This window comes from Carassius carassius, chromosome 23 (assembly GCF_963082965.1).
Source record: "Carassius carassius chromosome 23, fCarCar2.1, whole genome shotgun sequence".
NCBI classification, from domain to species: Eukaryota; Metazoa; Chordata; class Actinopteri; order Cypriniformes; family Cyprinidae; genus Carassius; species Carassius carassius.
Genome location: NC_081777.1, coordinates 4,363,733 through 4,385,042, shown reverse-complemented (window position 1 = coordinate 4,385,042; position 21,310 = coordinate 4,363,733). Strand labels below are relative to the sequence as shown.

The window sequence follows — 21,310 nt, the reverse complement described above, 5'->3', positions numbered from 1 at the left end:
ACTTTGTTAACATTTAGCAATTTGTTTTAAGGTATAGAAATATATGTACAAATAAAGAAATAAATAATATAAATAATTTATGAAAACGTGATCTATATGTACATTGATCTAAATATACAATTGTTAAAATTAAAGTGAACTTAAAGAACACATATTATTATTATTATTATGCTGTTGGTGGTGTTGATGATGATGACGATTTAGGGGCAACTGGAAAGTGGTACAGGTGCAACTTAAAAAATTAGAATATCGTGAAAAATTATTTAAAAAAGTGAAACTTTTCTGTTTTTCTAGATTCTTTACAAGTAAAGTAAAACGTTGAAGTTTGATGATTAGAGCTTACAGTTCATGAAAGTCAAAAATCCAGAATCTCAATTTTTTTTTATATTTTATAAGATTAATAATAAATATATAAAAAAAGGATTTGCAAAACAGAAAAGTACAAGTTCTTTAAGGTTTGTGTGTATATATATATATATATATATATATATATATATATATATATATATATATAAAATATACACACACACACACACATATATATATATATATATAAATATATATATATATGAAAGCGTTTTTCTGATTTTAAATTTGGATGTCGTGAATAAGTAAAAAAATACACACACACACACACACACACACACACACACACACACACACACATATATGTGTGTGTGTGTGTGTGTGTGTGTGTGTATTTTTTTACTTATTCACGACATCCAAATTTAAAATCAGAAAAACGCTTTCATTTTAGTCAGGCACATTATCAGACATCTCTGCTAACACTTTCCCAGCGTTCCTTGCGAGCGGCCTTTTCCTCCATTTTTGAGACTGAATCAGGTGAGCGTTTTAGAGCTCGACTTTTAAAATGTGACATTTTTAGCCTAATGTGAAGTATACTTAAGCACAATATCTGCCAGTATGAATAAAAACAGACCTGAAGTCCACAATCCGCAGAGTTCTGCCTCGTGAAGCGTAAGATGCTTCAGATTCTGAACGGATTGCGGGATGAAAGTTAGCTCAGGCTAAACTCATCCGCAGCTCATTCTCCTCAGCGCTGTCGAAACATGATCATTTTAGTTGATTTCTACACTGATAAACTTGTTTTGAAGACAGTAACAACTATGAGCTACGGTTAACTTTGTATAAGACTATAGAGTGGAGTGTAAACCATAGACTGTATAAAGGTGTAAAGACGCAGTAATGTTGTGGAGCTGTAACTAATGTCTAAAAACAACACGAGACTATTCATTTATCCTCAGACTTAATGTTGTATTTTTTTTTCATACTAGGTTTATTTGACCTGGTCAAAGCATCATCATGCCAGGAAGGTAAGACATGAAAGCTGTCACAAATATAATCTGAATTGATGTGTAGTTCAGAGATAAAAGCAGTGCATTTATTATTATAAAGCCATTAATACTGTGCAGAAACAGCAGTTGTGCAAATGTTTTCTCATCTAATTGTTAGTTTATATGTTTTAGCAGTCAAAGGAATTTTAGTGTGATTGTAAAACATATTGTTCTATACATAGAAATATAAAATTTTGGTTTAGTTTGTGCCTTTAGTTAAAGTAACCATTTACTGAATATTTAGACAAAAGAAAAATGTTCAATCCTTGTTTGCTTTAATCCTAGTTGATACATCAGCATTTGTGGTTCAAAGAAAGATAAAGTGAGAGTATCAAGCGGGGGAAAATACAGCTTAAAAATAAAACTATTAAAAATAATAAGACTATTATGTGTTAGACATTACAGGGTTAAATGTTGCTTGGCGTGCATAAAGAGGAGGCCAAATGAATGGTTTTAACCCTGTGTGTGTTGTAGGCTGTGGAGCAAGGCCATCTTCGCGGGCTACAAGCGTGGCCTGAGGAACCAGCGAGAGCACACCGCTCTGCTCAAGCTTGAGGGAGTCTACAACCGTGACGAGGTCGACTTCTACCTGGGCAAACGCTGTGCCTACGTCTACAAGGCTAAAAAGCAAGTGATGCTCAGTGAAGTCTTTGTGTGTGTGTGTGTGTGTGTGTGTGTGAGGAAAGACTTGAGCTTGTGCTGCTGTCAGAAATATGTCTGTCATGTTTTTGATGTTAATGATGACACCACATTGAGTTTCTTTGCTAAACTTCTTGATGCATTTTTTAAAATAGTTTAACCTACATAAACTACTCATTGAATGTTATGTTTCATATTGGATTTTGGAAGTAAAATGGGTTGTCAATAGCTTTGGTGTTGACAGTTTGGATGTAATTGTGAAACGTATTTTGACATTTGGATGGAGAAGCGTTTCATCGTTTCTGTCGACGCTCTATAGTGATCAGTGTTATTTAATGTGAGTTTTGTGTGTTGTCTGAAGGAACACTGCAACACCCGGCGGTAAACCCAACAAGACGCGTGTCATCTGGGGTAAAGTCACTCGGGCTCATGGAAACAGTGGAATGGTTCGTGCCAAGTTCAAGAGCAACCTTCCAGCGAAGGCTATCGGACACAGGATTCGTGTGGTAAGGGTCTTCGTTTCTTTCAGATATCAGTGTCTGTCCCTGAAATGTGTACTTGCTAGTCTCAAAGACTTGTAAGGCTGCTTATACTTTGTGTTTGCCACTGTGTTTTGTCCATTTTCATTTGTCCAGTACATGCATGCTTTTATAATGTGGCAGTGACAAAAAAATTAAGATTCACCAAAAGTCTTGCTGAAGTTGCTTTTGTGCTACCTTGTAAGTTTTAATCAAGTCTGTCTGTTGGCATTTTAGCAGGTAATTTAACGTTGTGGTGGTCACATAAGCTTAAGATTTTGTCATTTAAGGTGAATTAATTGATGATATTCCTTCAGTGAAATGTGTATCAGAAGTTATGCTAGACAGCAAGAACCTTGAGTAAAGAACACTTCTGAATTCACTGATTGCAAGAACAGTGTCACTAGAGCAACTTAGTCTAGAGCTTTTGCCTTCCTCGAGGTCTCAGTGGGGTTTTGTAGTTCTCTGTAACATACCTGACGAGAGATTTTGGTAGATCCTGTCTTATTTGATCTATGCTATGGGTGTCCAAACTCTGTCTCGGAGGGCCACTGTCCTGCAGAGTTCAGCTCGCCTCAGCACACCTGCCTGGAAGTGTCTTGTGTGCCTACTAAAACCTTGATTAGCTGGATCAGGTGTTTAATTAAAAGCCTGCAGGACAGTGTACCTCTATGTGACAACCCTGATGTATGATGTTGGGGCACAAATACATTCCCTTGTACTTTACAATCTGCTTCAAGTTTAAAAAAGGGTATAAGGGTGTAGTTATTGATGCATGATGCTGTAAATGTATTTGAATTTGCTCCAGTGAGTAGGCTGAGCCATGTTGACTGTCAGTGTGTTTGTGGCAAATTATATGAAATGAAAAGTATTCAACAATTAACTTATTGTTTGCTTTTGTTTTTCAGATGCTGTACCCATCTCACGTGTAACCTGCTTTTGTGTACAGACAATAAAAAACTGGTCCAAAAAGTTGCCTGTCTGGTCTTCCTTCAGTACATGAAGCATAGTTGAAATCTTTCTAGCTTTTGCTATTTTCTGCCCAGCTTTAAGTAGAGCAGCATCTGAGAGTTGTAGTCTTTGTATCAAGCCAGGATTAGCAGAGGAACTGATGCTCGAGTTAAATCAGCTGTAGAAGAACTGAAAAGAGCACAATTAAGGGAAATTACAGGTTTCATCATTAACACTTCCTTTACTCAACCCTGGAGCACTTACGAGAACTGTTTGTCTGGGTTTAGTGTAGATCAGGAGGAAAGACATTTCACTTAGTGGTATGTAATATAGCAACGGCTGAGCTATGAGAAACCCCATTCAGTGACATTTACCGGTCTTCATTTGACTAAATTAATTTGCGCAGTCAAACTAGAGTGAGTGAGTTTTATACATTTGAGTGTTCAGTGCGTGAGATGAATCTAGTGACACTGTCAAGGCTATTTACAGACACACGCACACACACACACACACATATATATATATATATATAAAATGATGTCCTGTGATATTGGGCAGACAAATGTGGCATGATTCTAATGTTAACATGTATATCTAGAAAATAAAATTGCTTTCTAAAGTGAAGCTGGTAAGTGACACTAGTAAAAAATGTCTTTTTACACTTCTACATAGAGATAAGTTATTGTAATTCCAGCTATTTACCTGTTCTGTATGTATTTATATTTAATAGACTAGTAGTTGGTATTAGATTAATTGATTTGTCTAAAGTATGTGTGTGTGTGTGTGTATATATATAGTCTATATGCAATGCCTTGAATCAACAATGATTTGAATTCATTTATAGTTGAACGTTTTATCATGACTTGCAGCTAATGTATAAATATGGATAATAAACTTATTTAATATAAACCAATATTTTAAATCATTTGTGGCTGCATGTAGAGAGGAAATGTTTTCGTGTTGCATTTTGGATGTAATTACCGATGAAACAGTAAAACGTGAGGAACAATGTCCACATATTTTGCAGAATCATCATCGCACTGTACTTTGTGGAACTGTAAAATTCCACTCCAGAGTCTTGCGCTTATTAGCAGACTGCAATACTAGCGCTGGACTGCAGAGGCTGCGCGTCGCCTTCAGTCGCGCAGTAAGCCCCGCCCACTAACAGAGCTCTGACTCATTCACGGAGAAGGGAATTGTGGGTAACGTAGTTCCACCAAATCGGCACTTTTAACGATTGTGAACGTGTAGCAAACGCTAGTTACACTACATTTCCCATAACGGCGTCCATCAGAGTCCTTCAAATATCTTGTTTATAACGAAGTTGTTTTGCTCCATCCGCTGTAGAAGATCCGCAGACCAACCAGACAAACAGGTAATGTGTCTGCAGCAGTGGACACTTTTATCTTTTATTCGATGTGTAAAAAAATATTTATTGCTGTGTAAATTGCATGCTACACATTTGTAATTATGACACCATCATTTAATTTTTTTTAAACTGTTTCTGATTTTAGCATCATTTGACATGTCATGGTAAATTATTACACTGACTTTTAAGAAGATTAAACAAATAACCAAAACGCATCTTTCACGTGAATATGCGCTAACGTTAAGGTTACTGCGACGGACGTCGTGTTTCTTGGTGTGTTATATCCTGATGTAAGTGACATCTATTGTCTCTGTAACGTTACAAGTCTATCTAGACGGGACTGAAACGCATTTGTACCGCTCGTATTATTTTTTATTTAATTATAGTTCAGATCAGGATACATATATGCTACGGAATTAAGTGGGGAATTAGTATAAAAATAGAAAAAGGCATCATTATTAAAACAAGAATGGGATTAAGCCAACATGTGCTCTTTGCCATAAAACACAGATCCGTTTGGGCAATGTTAAATATATATATATATATATATATATATATATATATATATATATATATATATACTGGTTGTTTAATCTAAAAAACAAAAGGCTGTAGATGTCCCTGAATGAAACCCGTGTGGTTTGTTGTTTTCAATCGTCTTTTTGGGAACTGGTTGTTCTCTTCTGGTAAGAGATGTGGGGCATATGGCACTCAAATAAACATGAGAAAGACTTCCAGCGCGATCCAGTGTCATCTAATGTAGATTCAGTTTGTGTTTTTATTCTGTCTTCCGAGATTAGCTGTTAAGTCAGCGTGTAATAGTGGATTCACCAGATAACTGCTGCTCTCTCGCTACACAGATCAATATAATAATGTGTATATTCATTCATATCTGTCCGGTAATATCAAAATACTGGCCGTGTGTCAAAAGCTTGTGAGCACAGTCAACATCAGTAGTGCACTATTAAGTTGCAACATTTTTTGGTCAATGCAGGCGTGAACCATGGTAAGAACATGCTCGGGCAAATCACACAAATTAAATAAATAATCAACTGTATTTTGCCTAAAGTAACTTAAGTAAATGAAAGACCACTGAGATGTTTTGCATAGTGCTGTCAAACGATTAATCGCATCCAAAATAAAATTTTTGTTTGCATCTATATATTCCCCCTCACTTTCGTTACCGTAAGCAATAAAAGCTCATTCTCATTACTAAAAGAAAGTATAAATATGTAAATAAATACTATAAGGCTTACTGTAATATATTTATTTTCTGTAGTGCAGTAAAATTTGTTCAATTTGTTAAACATCTAGTAATTATATTTTTAAGAGAAAATGTAAATATTTATACAAAAGGATAGTATTAGTTGTATTGCTGTTCATCCATGCTAATGTAAATTAAAGAAACTATATTATTTTAATGAATATATTAACCTCAACACTGTTAAAATGGCTAAAGGGAATTGCAAAATGTTTGGATGCATTAGTCATGATAATGTGGGGTGAAAATTTTGTAAGTTGTCATGAAAATACTATATCTTTATGGTCCTTTTCAATTGATTTTGTAAAATTCAACAAGAATGGATTACTTAATCTGGCCAAGTGATGACCATAAATGCTATTTAGGTATCTAAGAAGCTCACTAGGTTTTGAGACAACTGAAAGTGCTTACTAAAAAGTTTGTCCATGCAATCTATATATTTCCATTATTAACCTACAACAATACCATCTTGTCAGATTTCAAAGCTAGGCTTAAATGGGATAAAGTGGGATTTGCGCATATAATGTGCTCAATCGATGCTGACTAAATAAGAATAACATTTCCATTCATGTTGTTAACCCGTCTCTTCTCTCATCAGTTCAGATTTGGAGACTTTGACAAGATCAAGCTCAGAGAAGAAGCAACGAAGGCGCTCCTATGTTGGTAAAAGAAGATGAAAGGACATGATTTGGGAAAGGACTGTCTGGCATCTGGTTCTGCGTACAGGGCCGTATCGTCCAGAGAGACGCTCCCCGGACCTGAATTGGACCATTACGAGCTGTCTAAAGTGCAGGTTAGTCCACCGTATATGCAGCATGTCCTTTCAGATTTGTGTTTAGACATCGTTCTGCTTCTTGTTGAGTATCCTCTCATACTACTAAACACCCTTCAAATAGTCAACTCTTAAACTCTCACAAATGGGAATCCTTTCTAATGGACCGTTCAAGCCAAGGATGGTAAAGATAAAGTTGTAATAATCGCTCTAATTCTCTGAGAGCAGGCAAGTTCACACCAGAACGTTTTTTCCAGATGATGATCAATGAAAACATTGACACCCAATCAGAATCCACCCAACTTTAAAGAACTTGAGCATTTAAAGTGGCAGACAACAAAACTGCACCGTGCTTATAATAAACAGAGCTTTATCATACTGTTATAGTTGTCATTATTGGTGTGAATGGGCCTTTTTTTATTTTATTTATTTTTTTATAAAACATTCTATTTACAAAAATGCTGCAACTGAATGGTTTTCATGACGTTTTTATTATTGCTTCATGAACCTCAGCATAATTTTTTTTTGTGGACGTGGACAAAACTCTGTATTACAATACTTCGACATTGTTACATGTGCTGCTCTTTGCCTTCGTGAGAAGTATTAAAGGGGTAGTTCACCTAAAAATGGTAATTCTTTCATTAATTACTCATCCTCATGGCGTTCCAAACCTGTAACACCTTCGTTCATCTTCAGAACACAAATTAAGATATTTTTGATGAAATCTGAGAGCTCTCTGACCCTCTGTAGACAGCAATTATATTACCATTATCAGTGCACAGAAACATAGCGAGGAGATCAATAAAATAGTCCATGTGACATCAGGGGTTCAACCGTAATTTTACGAAGCTACGAAAATACTTTTTGTGCGCAAAGAAAACAATAATAACATCAGGGAGTTCTTCTCCCTGAGTTACTGTCTTCCGCCGATTTACAGAACACCCCATAACATAATTAAAGTAATCAGTGTTGTTTATGTTAAGGATGTGCGCACTTTCCACTAACGTAAACAACGCTGATTACGTTCAGGGAAAGCGCGCGAATGCAGAGCGTAAACATTGTTTATTACGTAGTGGGGTACTCTCCAAAATTGTGGAAGACAGTAACTCAGGGAGAAGAACTCGGAATAAATTGTTATAATTGTTATCTTTGCACACAAAGTATTCTTGTAGCTTCGTAAAATGACGGTTAAATTCAGTCATCCTTTTTAATCAATCCAGACCTGTATGACTATTTTTGTCTTATGTGCTACACAAAAGAAGGTTTAGTTGTTTTTGTCCAAAACAACACTGGACTACACTGACTTTCATTGTATGGGGAAAAAAAAACCTTAAAGCATGCATGAAGTCATACAGGTTTGGAATGACATGAAAGTGAGTAAATGATGGCAGGATTTTAATTTCTGGCTGGACTAGTTCATTAACATTAAAATGCTGCAATTGTTGTTTGTGATCATAAACGTAAGCGAACCCTTTGTCATGTCATTTTTCATTGTCCATTACACTCCTGCCGTCAGCATTTTTTTGGCATGTTAAGAGAGGGTCCTGTGCTGCCCACAGTTTTCTTTGTCTTTTCCTATAACGCTACCTTTCTGTCTCTCTCTCTCTCTCTCTCTCTGTATCTCTCAGCCACTCAGTTCAGGACTAGTGATGCCGTGTGTGCAGGCAGTGTTTGTGATTGGCTGCTCAGCCTGTATTTAGAAGCTGGATCTGTTTACATAATCTAGTCCCGCCTTATTTGACACCACAGCCAATTGCGATCCTGGTTTCCGGTGATGCGTCCAGCAGCCTTGCCTGCTGATAGGCCGATGCCCCACTCAGTGCTCAGGGAAGCTGTATGTTTGTGCAACGTGAGCGCATTAGAGGGACACTGAGAGTGGTGAGGACGTCCTGCACGTGCTGAGGAGCATTGCAGAACGCTTCACGACAGCCTTCTCTCTCTTCCATTCATCTAATCCAGCCAGACATGTCAGATTCACTTTTTTTTGTAGCGCAAGGCTGACTTACCTCGAGGCACTTTAACATGAGTGTTATGTAAATAATGTGATGCATTTCACTGTTGTGTTTGTAACGTATTTAAAAGTGCTGTTATACAGTTCTTTCTTCAGTTTCTGTTTCCTGGAAGCTGAGCTGTCGTTCTCGGTGTGTCTTTGGTTTCTAGATCGTTCTGTTCCCTGCATTCTGATCAGTCCCAGATAAGGCTTTTTTTGAGCATGTTTCCCATGAGAGCTTGTGACAGAGTTGCTGTGCTGATTCGTGGGGCAGCTGGCTGACAGAAGAAAACTAGCTTTGTATTTTTGTATTTGTGTGCGTGTGAAATGTCCTCAGATCTTTTCATTCAAAAAAGACAGGGTGTTATGGTTTGCAGAATCCAGTCTTGAAAATTAAATTTAGTGTTTAATGTGGAATGCCACAGAATTTTGCACATTTTGAAGAAAAGTTGGCAGAAATGTATTGTTGTACAGTAGAATATAATAACTGATACAGAGAAAGTAATATTAATACAAGTTATTGAAACATAATTTGAAGTAATATCACACAATTGAATTTCTTTTTGTCCATTTTTGAATTTAAAAAGTTATCCTCTGTTCTCTGTTTGTTTGCAAAAACAAAAGAACTGTTAAGGGAAAAGTTGACCCAAAAATGAATTTTTGTTATAATTTGTCATTCCAAACCTTCTTTCTTATGTTGAACATAAAATAATATTTTGAAGAATGCTGGTAAACAAACAGTTTATGGCACCCATTGACTTCTAGTATTTCTTTTCCTGTGGAAGTCAATGGAGACCAAAAACAGTCTGGTTCTTCAGAACTCTTCAAAATATCTCCTTTGGTGTTCGGCTTAATCAAGAAACTTTTATACAGGTTTGTAATGACGTGAGGGTGAGTAAATGGTGACAAAATGTAAATTTTTTTTTGGGTGAACTGTTTAAATTTTTCAATTTGATAAAAAAAATAAAAAAAATAAAAGCTAAGTTGTTAAAGTTTTATGCATCACCATTTTTGATGATACATTTGTATTTAAGTTTAAAATACAGAATCCAGAAAAATTCTAACACAACCCAGAAGTTTCTTGATACATAACAGATGCATGCAAATGTATAAATGAATCTGATTTTGTGGACCGAATTCATTAAAATAAAACCGTTTTATATATTTATTCACACATGCAGGACTTAAAGTTCTCCGGCACCGTGCCGGATTTCTGGTGTGCAGCATTTGGCTGTGGAAAAAATAACTGACATTTAACAAAAATGTACAAAACGTTGATTATCACTTTGGAGTCCATGAGTTCGCCTACCATTTCCCTCTAAACCAAACTAACATTACTAGCAAATCAGAATGTTTTGCTCTTATAAACACAAGACGTGCATAATAGTATCAAATTGCAAAGTCGCAGCTCAGATGAATCAAAGCGCAATGGACAAAGATGTAAATCTAGTGCATATTTACATAGAAAAGCTAATTATAAAGCCGCAAAGCTTTGCAAACAGCTCAGACTAATCATGTCATCTCCATAAGAATGATAATTAACATAAATTAATTATCGATAATTAAGATAAAAATGATAATTAATAAATTAACTTGATTTTTGAAAATGTCCTGTTCACATATGATCTATTAATGGTAACTTACCGGTACTTTACCAGTACTGTATGTGTGAATACACTTGGGGCGTATTTATTATCTCTCTAGATTTGTAACGTAACTCATTTATAAACCTTTACCAACACAGGAGGACATCAACCTATGTCTAAATATGCCATGTATTTTACATCGTGATTTCAAAATAAACATTTCTGCACGTGGCCAAATATTAAAATGTAATGGATTTAAACATTGTTTAATCACGCTGTAAAGTTTAACATCACCAGGCCGTTGGCACCCCCTGCAGGTTTTAATACATAACGTACTTAAAGGGTTGGTTCACCCAAAAAATGAAAATGATGTCATTAATAACTCACCCTCATATCGTTCCAAACCCGTGAGACCTCCGTTTATCTTTGGAACACAGTTTAAGATATTTTAGATTTAGTCCGAGAGCTCTCAGTCCCTCCATTGAAGCTGTGTGTACAGTATACTGTCCATGTCCAGAAAGGTAAGAAAAATATCATCAAAGTAGTCCATGTGACATCAGAGGGTCAGTTAGAATATTTTGAAGCATCGAAAATACATTTTGGTCTAAAACTATGACTTAATTCAGCATTGTCTTCTCTTCCGTGTCTGTTGTTAGAGAGTTCAAATCAAAGCAGTTTGTGATATCCGGTTCGCGAACGAATCATTCGATGTAACCAGATTTTTTTGAAACAGTTCACCAAATCAAACTGAATCATTTTAAACGGTTCGTGTCTCTGAGTTCAAACAAACCAATATCCCGGAGTAATTCATGTACTCAAACAGTACACTGACTGAACTGCTCTGAAGAGAGAACTGAAGATGAACGCCGAGCCGAGCCAGATAATGACTCGTTCACGAGTCAAGAACCGGTTGCATCGGTTTTCGGATCACCAGCACTTCTTTCGGACAGTTCGATTCAATAAACCGGTTGAAGAAAATGGTTCACCGGTTCAAATAAATGTAAGCACTGTATAAAGTGAATATAGAAAATGTTGAAGCAAATTTTCAAATTGACATTATCTTTATTATCAAACCACACATTTGAAGTCCAAACAAGTACATTCTAAAAATAACTTTTAAAACTACAATCCGTGACACTACAACAGTAGTATTTCTAAAATGATTGTGGATTTGGGCATCTGCCATGACGCTCGTTGTGAGAAATACTGTAAGTGGAGTGACACAAATGGTGAAACGGTTGGAGTTCTGTTATCACTGGAATATCGCACCACTGGAAAAGGCTCTTAGCCAATAAGATTCAAGAACCAGAAGGAACACACAGTTCTGTCTGGTCCTTGAATCCAAGATACATTGCAATGTTAGTCTGGCTACTAGAAAAAATTACTAGCCAGTGGCAGTTCTATTGCCAAGGTGTGCATAGAGGGTTGTTCATGTAAATTAACTAATGTTAATAAATGGATGCTTGTTGTTACCATATTAAGAACCCGAGCACCAATGGTGCAGAGACACTTTTGGAATTGCTCCGTTTATTCCTTTTATTTCTCATGATGGGAGATAGTAGATGAGAGGCTGACTTCAGTGGAGTGTAGTTTGTTTGATTAGTATCACTAGCAGTGTTTGAAGATGCCCATCCTGCCTTTTAACTGAGAGGCTATAAAATACGTGCGGTTCCCTTTAGTGAGCTAATCCAGCTGGCTTTTTCTGCCTCCATGGGCTTTAAAACATGTTGGAGTCTGCCTTTGCTTACACACACACACATACGCAGACACACACTCAGACAGCACTCAGCCTGAATGTCAGCAGAATACGCCACAGCGCTCGTCACCCAGGAAAGCGGCTCATATAATCGTCTGTTGTCTCAGCTGGATGCGGGCAGCACAAACTTTATTGTGGTCTAGCCTGTTATAAAATATTTTGTTTGTTAGAGTAGTCTTTGGCTCATGTCACAGTGTGTAGCTGCAGGTGGGGTCAAGTATATTTGTATTATTATTTTATTATTATATATATTATATTTAAGTATTTATATTATTTGTATTATCATTTGTAAGTTGCTTTGGATAAAATGGTCTGGTAAATTACTAAATGTAAAATGTAAGTACATTGGTCACACTTTAGATTGGGGACCTATTCTTACGATTAACTAACTATTAACTAAGAAATTTGCCTCCGTAAACACCTGATTTGCTGCTCATTAATAAAGTAGATGTGAAGTTTAGGTATTGGGTAGGATTTGGGTTTAGGTATTAGGTTTGGACATAAATGTGTGTTGGCAGTGGGTGAACACAACCACCCTACAATAAAATAAAATAATAAATCCACCAACTCCTCATTTTTTTAATTCCCTTTAAACCAAATCAGTCTCACTTGGCAAGCCATTTGCATTGGGCCGGGCCACGGTGGTTGATTGACAGCCCTGCATTGCTATAGTTTCCTCCCTCTGTGTTGTATGCTGTTCTCCATTTTTGCCGCTCTTGAGCAGCTGTAATCTCAAAAATGTATCGTAAGCAATCCAGATGTTCTGTGTTTAGATGTAGGACTGAACATAAGAGTTTTTGTTTTCTCCCAACATCTAAACCACTGAGGGCGCAGTGGATTACTTTAGTTTTTCATGGTAATGCGCCTCAAAATCTACCTAAATATGTTTGTCCGTGTAAACTCCATTGTGAAAGTCATGTTGTTGTATTGCTTAGTGTTTTAACTGTATTTGTGTGCATACGTTATTTAAGTATTTTAATTTAGATTAGTTTGTGCCACTGTTCGTTTGGTAGCACAGTTGCATGGTTCGGTCCTTTGAGCCGCACGGTGCGAACTCTGTAACATCACGCTGTTTCGTCCAACTTTTAGTTCATTTGGCTTCCCATATGTATGGCTGAACACAGGTTCTCTCGCTCTTTCATGTTAAGTGCTGCCACTAATGACTATTTTTATATCGATTAATCTATCAACTAATTAATCAATTAATCTGATTAACTTCCCACAAAAAAATCGACAATTTTACTCTCTCTCCCTTCGGCTTGCTCCCTTTTTTTTTACCAAGCATCATTTAATTCAAATGTCCACTTTATCTTTAATATTTGGCTATTTCTTTACATCAGAAATGCTAAAGCCATGGTAATTTAATGAATATGTGAATACATTTCTTTTTGCACCTTCATGTTTTGAATCCCAAGTGTGGAAACACTTTGGAATTTACACACTGTCGGGAAAACAAGGCTAAACGGTATGCAATGTAACATAACTTTTTTTTATTTTATTTCATAAAGTATTTTACTACTCATTTTGTTGAACATTTGACTATTATATTTATGTGCAAGTTCAGGGTTTTGGTACTTGAAAGTTTCAGGGTTCAAGGTACTTTAACATATACACCGTGTATGTGTATGCTCCTGAAATAAATGTTCAGAAAGATGTGACGCATTGTTTTTGTTAATATGACTCATCATATACAGTCTCTTTAAGGGTATGATCAAGTATTTTTCCATCATCTAGTCTTTAATAAGCAAGAAAAAATCATAATAAATGATATCTAATCACAATAGTTATTGAATCGCCACGCAAGTATTGGGATACTATTGAATCGACAGATTAGCGTATCGCCCTACTGACCAATCAGAGCAGAGTAGGCTCACAGTAAGGAGGGTTTTAGAGAGACTGAACCTTAGATCTGCTTTGAACCAATCATTTGAAAATCTTTGGAAAATTAGATGATATTCAATGTATATTTTGAGAAAAACAAGTGTATTTTTTCTTTTTTACCTTGACTGCATGTAAACCTATTGTAGGAGACTCCCAAAACAATATTAGAAACCTTAAAAATGGCAACAAATTAAATAATAATTTTGAACGTAGCTTTATCCAGTGTGCATACAGTGTTTAATTAGATAATGCCTCATTTCCAAAATTAAACACAACTTTTCAGATAACTTGTAATACAAAACAGTTGTGCTGTGATTAATAAACTGGGGAAAGTATCATTTCTTTGCCCAATTCAGGCTGTGTCTACATTAAACAGTGTTTTCATTTTAAAACGCTCTGCATCTTCAAACGTTTTCCAGAAGTTTCACATGAAGGTTTTCACTTTACTGCACATGCGTGAAACCTCATAAAAGCTCACTGAGATGATATAGACGGAAGAGACAACGTAAAATTCTCACAATATTCTTCTTCAACTGCCTTCATGTTTTACTGCAGGACAGCACTTGCGAGTAAATTTTCTGTCGTCTTTGCTGGACTGTGACAGAGCATACAAAGTAACTTATGTTTAGCAACAGTGTGAAAGTGAATAGCACATAACAGGCACAATACAGGTATAAACACAGATAACTTTTAATACAGTTTATGTGTCACGACTAAATGTGCGTCATTGTTTTTACAGTCCACACTACAATGAAAAATAGTTTTCACATGTATCCACTTTTTTAAAAAGCTTTGTCTTTAGTGACAAAAATGCAGGTTTAGTGTGAACAGAAGGCCAAACTGGAGAGAAAAAAAAAATTAAAACGATTGTGGAGTGGACAAGGCCTCACCTCTCGCGTCTTGCCTTAAACTATTTACTGTTTACTATTAAGAATTTTGCCTGACACATGACTTGAACATGTGTGCGTAATTTACAGTTATTGGCTTCATCAGGTGTCTGTGTTTAAGGTCACATGCAGCACAAGACTTGCATGATGCAGTGGTTTTTCCCCAAGGCATTATGGGTTGCATGGTTTTAGGAGTCTGACTGGTTTCCTTCCTCTATTTTTTTTCGCTGATGATATTTTTCCTGGCCCAAATCATGCTGACGAACATGTCGTCTTTCACTTCCTGTTAACAAATGTTTTTTTTTTTGCAAGGTCACGTTTTTCCATTAAAAATGCTGATATGCCATGCTCAAAAACAAACCTGGCAGCTGAACACCTGATCTGCTGATGTTTCTCCCAGGATGCTTTTGAAACGGCAGCAAGAGCTGAGGGTGGCCTCTCATTGGATGGAACCAATGCCGCTGACGCAAAAGAGTTGGAGGACGAAGTCGGGAGAAGCAAATACCACCACAGTGTCTGTGTGCTCAAGCCCATCCGCTCCACCAGCAAGTACGTACTAAAGTTACTGATCAGTGTGCCTTTCATTTCAGTTAGCCAATCACGATGAGTAACACGGTCCATTTTCAGATGTCTACATGCTTGTGAAGGTCAGGATCTCAAATGTCAATGACTCAATAGACCTGAGATGCCAATAGAATAATTTTCTGAAACAATTGGGGACAAACTGAACTATTTGAATAGATAACAGTGACTGCGTTTACATGCAGCCAATAACCCGTTCAAAACCGGGATATTAGCAATAACCCGGTCGCGCACGGCCATGTAAACACCGGCAAAAACCTGGATATGCTCATATCCCGGTTTTTAAAAACCGGGATATTATACCTGGGGTACCCCTTTTCTAACACGAATATTTGGTCTTGTAAACGCGTTTCGGCATATCCCCATCAAAATGTGTGTTCTGCGCATGTTCCATTCGCAAGGAATTTTGGTCTTTTGAGTAGAGACGGCGCATAAAAAAACCCCGCGTGCAGTATAGAGGCACAGTACTGTCAAGTGCTGCTGGTGGATCAATACCAGGGCCAAAGCGCAAACAAACACTATCGCTATCTGCCCCAAACTATTCATTATCAGCCTGCTGTTGTTGTTGTTGTCTTTGGATACAGGAAGAAGAATCGGAAATGACGCATATTGCGTCTTGTTGTCCGTACTTCCAGACGCTAACCGTGCGTCGCCGTTTACATCGGGATTGGTAACTCTCTCTGCTCACGCATGTAAACGCGTTATCCCGAATGTTTCAGAAACCCGAATAGTGACCTTAACCCGACCATAACCCGAATTTTAACAGCTTGTAAACGTAGTCAGTGTTAGCTGTTGAGTGGTTAATTACAGCCTTAAAGGAACAGATCACTCAAAAGGAAAATTTGCTGAAAATGTAGTTTGATTTAGCTTTTAGCTTTTATCACTTGGTCACCAATGGATCCTCTGCAGTGAATGGGTGCCACTGCAATCAGAATGAGAGTCTAAACAGCTGATAAAAACATCACAATAATCCACACCACTCCAGTCCATCAATTAATGTCTTGTGAGTAAATAGTGAAAGAATTTGGGATTCAGACATTGAAAGACGACGACACAGGAGACAAGAACATATATACGAACTAAGTCTGGATACGGATACCAATTTCCAGATTCAATTTTAATTAAATTATTGGATGGGAGGCATGCTATAAATAATGTTTTATAAAGCGCTGTTCATGAATCAACTGAAAACAGTCTAGACTAAAATATAGATTCTTGGGATTATTTAAGAATCTATGATGAAGAGTCGATTCAAATAGAGAAATAACTTTCAGCTTCATAGAAAAGAAACGGAGAGTTTTTGGTCAACCCGGCCCTAGTAGAAACATCTTTGTTGAATTTTAACAAAAGCCACATTTTGGTAAAATTACCTACCCTATTAAAATGTCATAGTGCAGTGATTAAACTCAAATGACACAGTTTTACGAGACATACACTGTGTCCCTGAGATAAGCACGTGGGACTCAGGCTGGGTGGCCCTAATAAAATAAACCAAATTGGAGCGAATGAAAATGCTGCAGCTTAGAGACTAATCCAAATCTCCTGTCCTGTTTTTCACTCGGTCACCACAGGTATCAGCATCCAGTCGACAACGCTGGCCTCTTCTCCTTTATGACATTTAACTGGTTGACCTCACTGGTGTTGTTGGCCCATAAGAAGGGTCAGCTGTTTCTGGAGGATATATGGGCTGTGTCGCAGTTTGAGAGTTGTGAGGTCAATCATCGCCGGTCAGTACTGATATATGACTTCTTATCACAGCACTCATCCAACTAAAATATATGTAATTCTCTCATATAGAACTTTTTCATATAGAACTACGGTGATACCAAATGGTAACACTACCATAAATACTACACTGAATGATTGATGAACCATGGTAGTTTCATAGTACTCAAAAGTACTAAAAAAAAATACATTGCACTGGCATGGCTCATGTCCAAATCAAGTGGTGTTACAGTGGTACTTCTTGGACCTGGAGCCAGGCCTGATGTAATTGCTAGATGCATTGCATGTTAACAAAACATCATTTCCACAGGTTGGCCGGGCTGTGGGATGAAGAAGTCAGGTCACGAGGGGAAGGGGCATCTCTTCGTCGTGTGGTCTGGCTTTTTTGCCGCACACGTCTGCTGCTGTCCATCCTCTGCCTTATGGTTACTCAACTCGCAGGCTTCAGTGGCCCAGTAAGTAACACCATCTCAGCTCTGTTGTGTCTTTCTGGTGTCTTTTCCTTCTATCTATCTCTCTCTCTTGCTCTCTCTGTGTATTATGAGCTTAGACCCACCTATCAAATCCTCCCCCCTCAAATGTTCAGGTGAGTGTTCAGATGGGGAATGAGCGTTGTTTTACATTGTCACTGGGCCTCAGAAGTGATCTGTTTGACCTCTGTGGTGTTTCCAGTGTGGCTCCCAAAACCAATTCATTTAACCATTAGTGCTATTTATAAAGTGCCTTGATGATGACTCGTGCCAACACCAAAAGAGAATTACAGTTTGTCTGCTGCATTTTGCTGAATAGTCTGACTTTATCGTCAAAAATAGGGGGAACTTTATTAATTTAGATGTTATATCTGCGCCACTAACGGCACCATATGAAAACACAAGCCATTTGAGCTGCCCAATTATGTCAGGTGTAACAACATTAACTCAAACTAGAGTGCATTAGGGTCAAGTAACTTTTTCAGAAGTGTTGGTTCCAGAAGTATTTTTTCCATTACATTTTCCCATAGGGATTTAAAAAAAGTCTTTGTTAAAGCATTATAAGCCACAGACCAAAGCAACAAGCTATGGGGTGAATCACAACATTGCAAACTTTAAGTGAAACAAAACAATATTTGCAAATCATACAAAAGTACAAAAACTGTGTATTAGTGGGGGAAGGAATTACAATCCCATGAAGCATTACAAATGACATAATCGAATAAAAAATATAATATATATCGTTTAAATGTAACTGGTGCTATCAAACGATTAATCGTGATTAATTGCATACAAAATAAAAGTTTTTGCTTGCATAATATATGTGCGATTTGTTTATTATGTATATAAATACACACACACACATACAGTATATATTTAGAAAATGTCTATTTATATTAATATAATTTATATTTAATATATAAACAAGATATATTTCTGAAATACATACATGAATGTTTGTGTGTATTTATTTAGTCAATATAAATATACACAGCACACATTAATTAAACAAAAACGTTTATTTGGGATGCGATTAATCGTTTGACGACACTAAATATAACACAATTCATTTTATCTAAAGAAACAAAATATGGTAAGTTATATACACAAATATGTAAGTATTATAATAGCATAGCGAGAACATTTCATTTATGTTATTTGCTGTGCCTTATGGGAGACATTATCTGAGATTGGAGATTTTTTGCACCGCTTTATGGGTAATGTAGTTTTTCCCAATTTTAAAATGTATTCTTTAAAGGTGAAATAATGCAAACTGATGCTTTCAACAAAACCATCGATTACTAACCTTGTAGCTCACAGTAGGACTGCCTTTAAAGGTTTATAAGTTATTGCTAAAAATCTATTCCCCTCTGGAGAAAATTAATGGAGTTTTTACTTCCTCAACCTGATTTGTCCCCGTTTGCCGTGAGTTCAGGGTGGGAATCGGTTCTGTTTGGTGCTGCCAGTTGTGTAGCTATAATATATTTTATTTTAAAGCATTTCTGTTAGTTATGGCAAAATGTTATTAATCATAAACATCCTGTAGTTTTAATAAACCTAAAGATGAAGGACTTGAAACTTAGTCATCAGTTCCAAAAACAGAAACAAATGTATCAGACCTGTCCAAAAAACTGCTGCTCTATGATTGTGCAAGTTTCTGTTTGTCTCTTGCTTCACAGGTACCAGGTGTTTTATATCTGTGGTGTTATTATCAGGTAGAAAATAATTATCATCTTATGGTCCACTATGAAATGCTAGATTTGGAGTACAACTTTGAGAGTTTAGGGGCATTGCATGTAGCACAAGCGTAGCCTAAAGAGAAGTCTCCTAGGATCGGGAGGATAGGCTAACATTTTCTTCAAGGAGAGCTTCTGTCACTGTCCCACCCTGGGCGACACAGCAAGGCTCTGTCTCCTTCAGGCTTCTGGAGAAAATCGGGTTTCAATCAAAAGATTCTGTTTAATCATCAACTGCCTTTCTCTCCCTGTTGTCTATATTTAGCAACTCCCTGTAGAACATCTCCCTTGAAGAGATACCTGTCCTTGCTCTGATGACTGAGGTCAAGGGTGATTTGTAAAGGAAGGTGGGTGTCTGAGGGGGGGTTGGGGTTCAGATTGGAGTTAGGGTTCAGAGGTCGCTGGGTCCCCATGTGTGCGACATGTGACAGAGGCTATTCTTTAGACTCCACAGGGTGTCCGTTTAACCTGCGGGGAGAGCACACGGCAGGCAGAGCCGGTGAGGATTCCTGGGAGGTAAGGGCATGTTTCTTATGCAGGGCTGGATCAAGAGTTAATGCTGTTTGCTGCCCGTCTCTCTCTCTCTCTCTCTCTCTCTCTCTCTCTCTCTCTCTCTCTCTCTTGCATTCTCTCTCCTTTTTGTTCCGCTTCTCTTATTTGATCTCTGTAATTATTTACATCTCATGTGTATTGAAATGATCCAGCAAGATATGTCTGAAAGGTTGGGTAACTGGTGGGCAAATGATTGCGCAATGAATATCCGATGACGGATGTGGGCAAGATTTTCCGCTGATGGACAATTGATTCAGACTTTTCCAGATAAATACCAGCGAACGGAAAACGGACTTGCGGGGGTTTTATATTGCCTGGGTTTTGGACTGAAACGCTCAAGTTTTGACAGATTCACGAGCGTACAGGTCGTTTTCAGACCCGCACCTCTTGTCCTCAATATGTTGCTGGATTTTTGACCAATTTCATGGACACCTTTTTGGGCAGCTGCGGTGTAAATGGGTCATTCAGGGAGGGTGATCGCTGCCCCACTAACCTCGATTAAAAATAAAATGGGACCGCTTTTAAGTGATGACAACTCGCAGATGGACTCTCAAAGACCTTATTTTGTGCAACAATGTCTTTTGTTTTTCCTCTCACAACAAAGTATTGATTTGCCTGATCCATGTTTTTCGACTTTGTAAATTTATTTATTTTTTTTAACAAACTGCTGATGTTTCAAGGTTACATATTCAAGGTTTCCTTAATAAAATCTAGCAGCTGTGTTCAACCACATGGGTCTGCCCTTGTTACCAGTTTATGTCTGCATATCCTTGACTGTGTATGTGCATGGTATTTGAGAACGGCGTGTGTGCGCGAATGTGTGTGCTTGGATGACTTTCGTTGAACTGTTTTTCTGTGTTTTGTGCTCCCGCACACTCTGCTACTAATTTAATTGATATTAATTTTCAGGTGTTAAATCAAAAGTACGTCTCCATCCTGTACCTCAACCTGATGAGACTGTAGGTAAAAAAAAAAAAAGCATTTGAATCCACAAACAAGGGGCATTATGTCCATGATATCACATTGCTTTGTCTCCCGCACAGATGGTACTGTCGGTACTGTTTCATTGTCTCTCTTGTTCTTTCCCGAAGGCTAGAGAAAAGGGCCGCATAAGGTAACGAACTATTAGAACAAAGGCAGACATTCTCTCTCAGTAGACGTTGCCGCTCCCTCACTGTCTCCAATGATTAAAAGCCGTGCATTTTATGACGAAGCCCCACACATAGCATACAATGATCTGCATCCCTTTACCCTTCTCTGAACAACGCTGTAATAAGATG

General features: G+C 37.4%; 2 protein-coding genes across 3 annotated transcripts in view; both read left to right on the top strand.

Annotated features, from left to right (window-relative positions):
- The first annotated feature begins 1,196 nt into the window (after positions 1-1,196).
- Positions 1,197-3,567, top strand: LOC132101238 (large ribosomal subunit protein eL33). Its single transcript, XM_059506013.1, has 4 exons — positions 1,197-1,334; positions 1,830-1,982; positions 2,356-2,500; positions 3,421-3,567. Exons 1-4 carry the CDS (start codon positions 1,324-1,326, stop codon positions 3,442-3,444), a joined length of 333 nt encoding a protein of 110 aa, XP_059361996.1. The 5' UTR covers positions 1,197-1,323; the 3' UTR covers positions 3,445-3,567.
- Positions 3,568-4,685: 1,118 nt separating this feature from the next.
- LOC132101235 (ATP-binding cassette sub-family C member 5-like) overlaps positions 4,686-21,310 on the top strand; it is a 41,855-nt gene continuing 25,230 nt past the window's right edge. The window contains exons 1-5 of one of the 2 annotated variants that reach the window (XM_059506008.1): positions 4,686-4,838; positions 6,692-6,886; positions 15,366-15,514; positions 17,119-17,274; positions 17,583-17,727. In XM_059506008.1, the coding sequence (XP_059361991.1) occupies positions 6,767-6,886; positions 15,366-15,514; positions 17,119-17,274; positions 17,583-17,727 (570 nt within the window). In that variant the 5' untranslated portion in view covers positions 4,686-4,838; positions 6,692-6,766. Of the gene's footprint in view, positions 4,839-6,691; positions 6,887-15,365; positions 15,515-17,118; positions 17,275-17,582; positions 17,728-19,836; positions 21,145-21,310 lie in introns of those variants that run through there. The other variant, XM_059506009.1, reaches the window with a different exon arrangement.

Coding starts and splice junctions, on each gene's coding strand:
- LOC132101238 (XM_059506013.1), top strand. Junction 1,983..2,355: donor TACGTCTACAAGGCTAAAAA/GCAAGTGATGCT, acceptor TGTTGTCTGAAG/GAACACTGCAACACCCGGCG. Junction 2,501..3,420: donor TCGGACACAGGATTCGTGTG/GTAAGGGTCTTC, acceptor TTTGTTTTTCAG/ATGCTGTACCCATCTCACGT.